The 4,057-nt window shown below is 50.8% G+C and overlaps 1 protein-coding gene across 4 annotated transcripts in view; it reads left to right on the top strand.

The window, feature by feature from the left end:
* Positions 1–4,057, top strand: part of LOC113203027 (tyrosine-protein kinase Abl) — a 73,477-nt gene that overhangs the window by 31,971 nt on the left and 37,449 nt on the right. The window contains exon 2 of one of the 4 annotated variants that reach the window (XM_052265405.1): positions 2,302–2,337. The exons of the other annotated variants lie outside the window; for them this stretch is intronic. Within the exon in view, the coding sequence (XP_052121365.1) occupies positions 2,302–2,337 (36 nt within the window). The remainder of the gene's footprint in view (positions 1–2,301; positions 2,338–4,057) is intronic. 4 annotated transcript variants of the gene reach the window in all.

The following is a 4,057-nucleotide window of genomic DNA, read 5'->3' as shown; positions in this document are numbered from 1 at the left end:
CCGCCTCTCTTTACGCGTCCATGTACCTCCGCCGTGCACACTTACACACACACACACACACACACACACACACAGAGAGAGAGAGAGACTTGCCTTTGAAGGAATGTGGGTACCGCTTAATGAAACGAGTAATAACTGCAAATAACGCCGGCGGGCTAACGAGGCTTATTACTGCCAATAGCGACTTATTGGCCGGTAAGGGCCGATGGCCGCCGTATTTGGAAACATGATAATTCCGCGAGTTTGGGCGTTGTGGCGTCGACTGCAAGCGAGGACGAGGCGCCCAATCATATGTCGATGCAATCGGGTGCAGGACTGTGGTGGGTGTCAGACGACTTTTTTTACCTGAATAACTATTTACTCGTCTATTTTGGCAACGTCATGCTCTAAGGAAATGCCTACAGGGATGCGTGTACAACAGTTCGACTTCTGATGAGAAGTACTCGTGGATAACCCCTTTTCGTGGTACGCCACGACCAGGAGTGAGAGAGCAAGCGCTCACAAACTGACCATCGGGTGCCAAGTGCTCTCCATCAAAAGCCGATCTCTCTGCGTCTCTCTCTCTCTCTCTCTCTCTCTCTCTCTCTCTCTCTCTCTCTCTCTCTGTGTCGCCCTGAATGCGCGCGCGGTAAAGCGATTCGGCATACAGAATCCGGTCCATACACGGACTGTATTGGTCCATGGAGCGTGATGCTGGACGTTGGAGATGACGAAGGTGTTTGCCGGCGCGAATGAGGCGAGCGGCGCCGGTCCTTGCCCCCTGCTCACACTGCCGAAATTTCGAACCAACGTCCAATCGATGGCGTTATAATGTCGATAGAAAAATTGAAAGAAACAAAAACCGGTAGGGTTACCTCGTAAAGAATGCACTACGCCGCGGGGAGGGAGGTCCAGACCTCTGATTGCTTCCCTTTGAAGTCTTTTAGTCCCGTTGAGCAGTACTCTCTCTCTCTCTTTCTCTATCTGTCTGTCTCGCTCTCTCTCCGTCTCGTGGCTAATTAATTGGGCGTCCAATCCTCTTTCATGTCGGGTGGGCAGGCCCATAGGGCAGGCCCCGTTGTGATGTATGAGTTCATGTCCGTGTCTGCTCATGACCGTGGTGAGTCTCCCGCACCGTGGCTCATGACCCTAAGGTGGAGCGTATCGAAGGGAGCTGCGCATGCGCGGGCTGTGGCTCTCTATGGCTTTGCGCTACCGTACCGACTTGTGTGTGTATAGATCCTCCTGGTCGATTAGAGGCCTCCCCCAGGGACGGAGCGAGGGCTGAATGCGCGTGTGGCGTTGAACAACCCACCCCCCAACTAGCAATTGCTCCATAAAATATTCTTCTTTGTAATTTCAGGAAACCACCTGTTTGTCAACTTTGAAGAAAATTGAGACTGGTGGCCTCTACTCTGTTAATTTTAATGAATTTTTAATCTAAGGAATATTTATGCATTAAAACAAAACTTACTGCTTTTAAGTTAACCTAGATTGATTTTTAATCAACATACTAAAATTGTAATATTTTTAGTAAGGCAATAGCATATGAACCTTTCCATTCCATCTTTACTGTTGGCTAAACCTCCTAAAACACGCCTGTGCGTGACGAGATATTGTTTTTATGGTTCTCCCCTGTGCGTGTGTTGGTTGCAGCTCTGATAAGGCTGGCTGGCGTGAAATGGGGCGCCTGGAGGGAAGTGCCAAATCAGCGTGGTGTGGGGCTTTCAGTTTATAACAATCAATGTCAGATAGGCATCGCCGCAGGGGTGTTTTTTTTTTTGTTGTTGTTTCCTCCTCTCTGCATTTTGTTAGATCTTGGCGCGTGTCACCAGACAGGTTTAATAACTAATCGTTTAACTTGCAAGTGTTTTTTGCCTTTTTTATATACCACGCTGTAAGCACGTGTTCAAACAAAGTGCTATCGAAAGCGTCGCAGATGGTATGGCGATCGTGGTTGTGCATTGTGATGCTGTTTTGTGCACACCACAGTTTCAGTTAGCACTGTCAACATTTGGGAGCGGCTTTGAGCTTGCCCCTTAACGGGAACGGGCTAAGGTGATGATGATGCTCCTGGCGGCTCCTGGTGAGTTCGAGTTGATGGTGATCCGAATAAGTGATGGTGTGGTGCATCCATAGGGTTCGCTCGGTAACGGTGTCCGAGTCCGCTGCTGTTCATTGGCCGGGCTCATGATGGATGTTTGTCATTACGTAGGCCCGGCCGTGGGCCAAGGCGCGTGTTTGTTTGGTAATTGGACCTTTGGAAAGGAGTGACTTTCATTCATTTGTGGTTTTGTGACCGAATGCTTTTATCTGTTGCAGGTGGGTATCGCCTGCGGACTGGACCAGAAAATTGCAGTGAGTTTCCTCCTCCTCCTTCTTCCTCCCCCTCCCTCCCTCCCTCGCGGTTTACGTTTTACTGCACCCCTTTCTGTAACACGTCCCGTTGCGCCCAGAGATAAAGTCGTTGTGTACGACGTCCTGTGTCTGTTTACTTAGCGAAAGGAATAAAGAGAAAATAATGGACTCTTGGGTCGTTGTCGGCGCTCGCTCGCGCGGTTCATGAGGAGTAGCGATGGACCACACCGGCGGACTTATCTGATCTGCATGATGCAGGCTCACGTGGTTTCTTCCCTTTCACTGGTGAAAGCGCAGCCGTGCGGATTGGCTTATGGCGACCCGCGCCGCCTTGGCTGCGGTGGGCGCGCGCATCTGAACGGCGAGGAGGCGGCGCCCGCGCCCCCGGGGCCCCCCCGGTCAAGCGCAGGAGGGACACTTGGAGGTTCACGGTTGATCCCAGGGAGCCTCTAATGAAAGTTGAAGAAGCCACCCAGTCAAGTGGTCGCACACACGGAAAAAAGCTATTATTTTGTCTCAATAATGCCTATGTTCTACTTGACTGCGAACTTTACTTTGAGCTCAATATTTTATTGATTTAAAGAAGAGGCTGCTCAAATAATCACAATCACAATACCCTTGCATTGTTGCAAAGTCGTTTTGAGCTTCAGCAGAAGTCAAAAAATGAACTTGCGTTGTTCCAAAGTTAACACTCCCTTTTCTGTGTGTAGACGCCTCAACCACCCACGACAAAAGTAGTCCATTGCAGAAATTTCCTGAAGTTTTTCGTTTGAATTATTTCTTCTTTGTGTTCACGGGAGACAATATTCGAGAACGAGTTCGAGAGTCTTCTCATTTCCTGCATAATGCGGCCTGGAAAGGTTTAGGCAGCCTCGCTGCAAGTCAGCTTCTCTGAAAACTATTTATGCATCCGGAAGTGGACCGCTGCTGCTGCTGCTGCGCCATGTAACACAAGAGAGTTGATGCTAGCAAGTGCCGGAGCTACGCTGAGCTACGCGAGCGCGCGCCGGCCGGACGACTGACCGCGGCGTGACCAATGTATTAATGAGCCTGATTGGAGCAGGGCAAAGAGCCACGTATCTGTCGGCTGCGGCCGGCCGAGATACGGAGGATTGTGTCTTTTTTTTATTTCGAGTCCGGCTGGACTGGACGCCGGGCGGCCGGCTGGCCGGCCAGGGCGCAATTGCAAAGGCATCTCGCTCGCCCTCGGGCCGTGCGCGCCGACCGGGCCGCTACGTACCGTACAAGAGGGTGGACGGACGTGCTCGCAGATGCGCCGTCGTGGAAGATGGCGGTATGTGGGCCTATTCTGTGAGAGAACAAGTTCGACGTGATGGTGATGCCGCCGTGTGGACCGGCGCGTGCCTCAATAATGCCCTTTAAAATTGTTGTTGTTGTTGTTGTTGTTGTTTCGGCGGCGTGGGTCTATGATGATTATTGCGATGATAAAAAAGCAAGACGTGGCGCGGACGTTGGCCCGCTCGAGTGAAGAGCTATTGGAAGGGGCTGTGCGCCATTGAGATACGATATGCAGCTGCTGCTAATCCCCTTTGTGCGACCCTGCTAATGCCGCGCGTCCGGTCCGTGCAAAGCATTGCGCCACAGCGTAAGGTACACTCTCGCCAATAAAAAACGTGCCGAAACCGATTTATTTAGATTTTTCCTGAAAAATTCGAAACTTTTCCAGAAAGAAAATTGGAAAAAACTGAAGTACTCCCAG

This window comes from Frankliniella occidentalis, unplaced genomic scaffold (genome assembly GCF_000697945.3).
Source record: "Frankliniella occidentalis isolate FOCC.00 unplaced genomic scaffold, Focc_3.1 Scaffold26, whole genome shotgun sequence".
Taxonomy (NCBI): domain Eukaryota; kingdom Metazoa; phylum Arthropoda; class Insecta; order Thysanoptera; family Thripidae; genus Frankliniella; species Frankliniella occidentalis.
The sequence above is the reverse complement of the archived record's forward strand: the minus strand, read 5'-3'. Positions and strand labels throughout refer to the sequence as shown.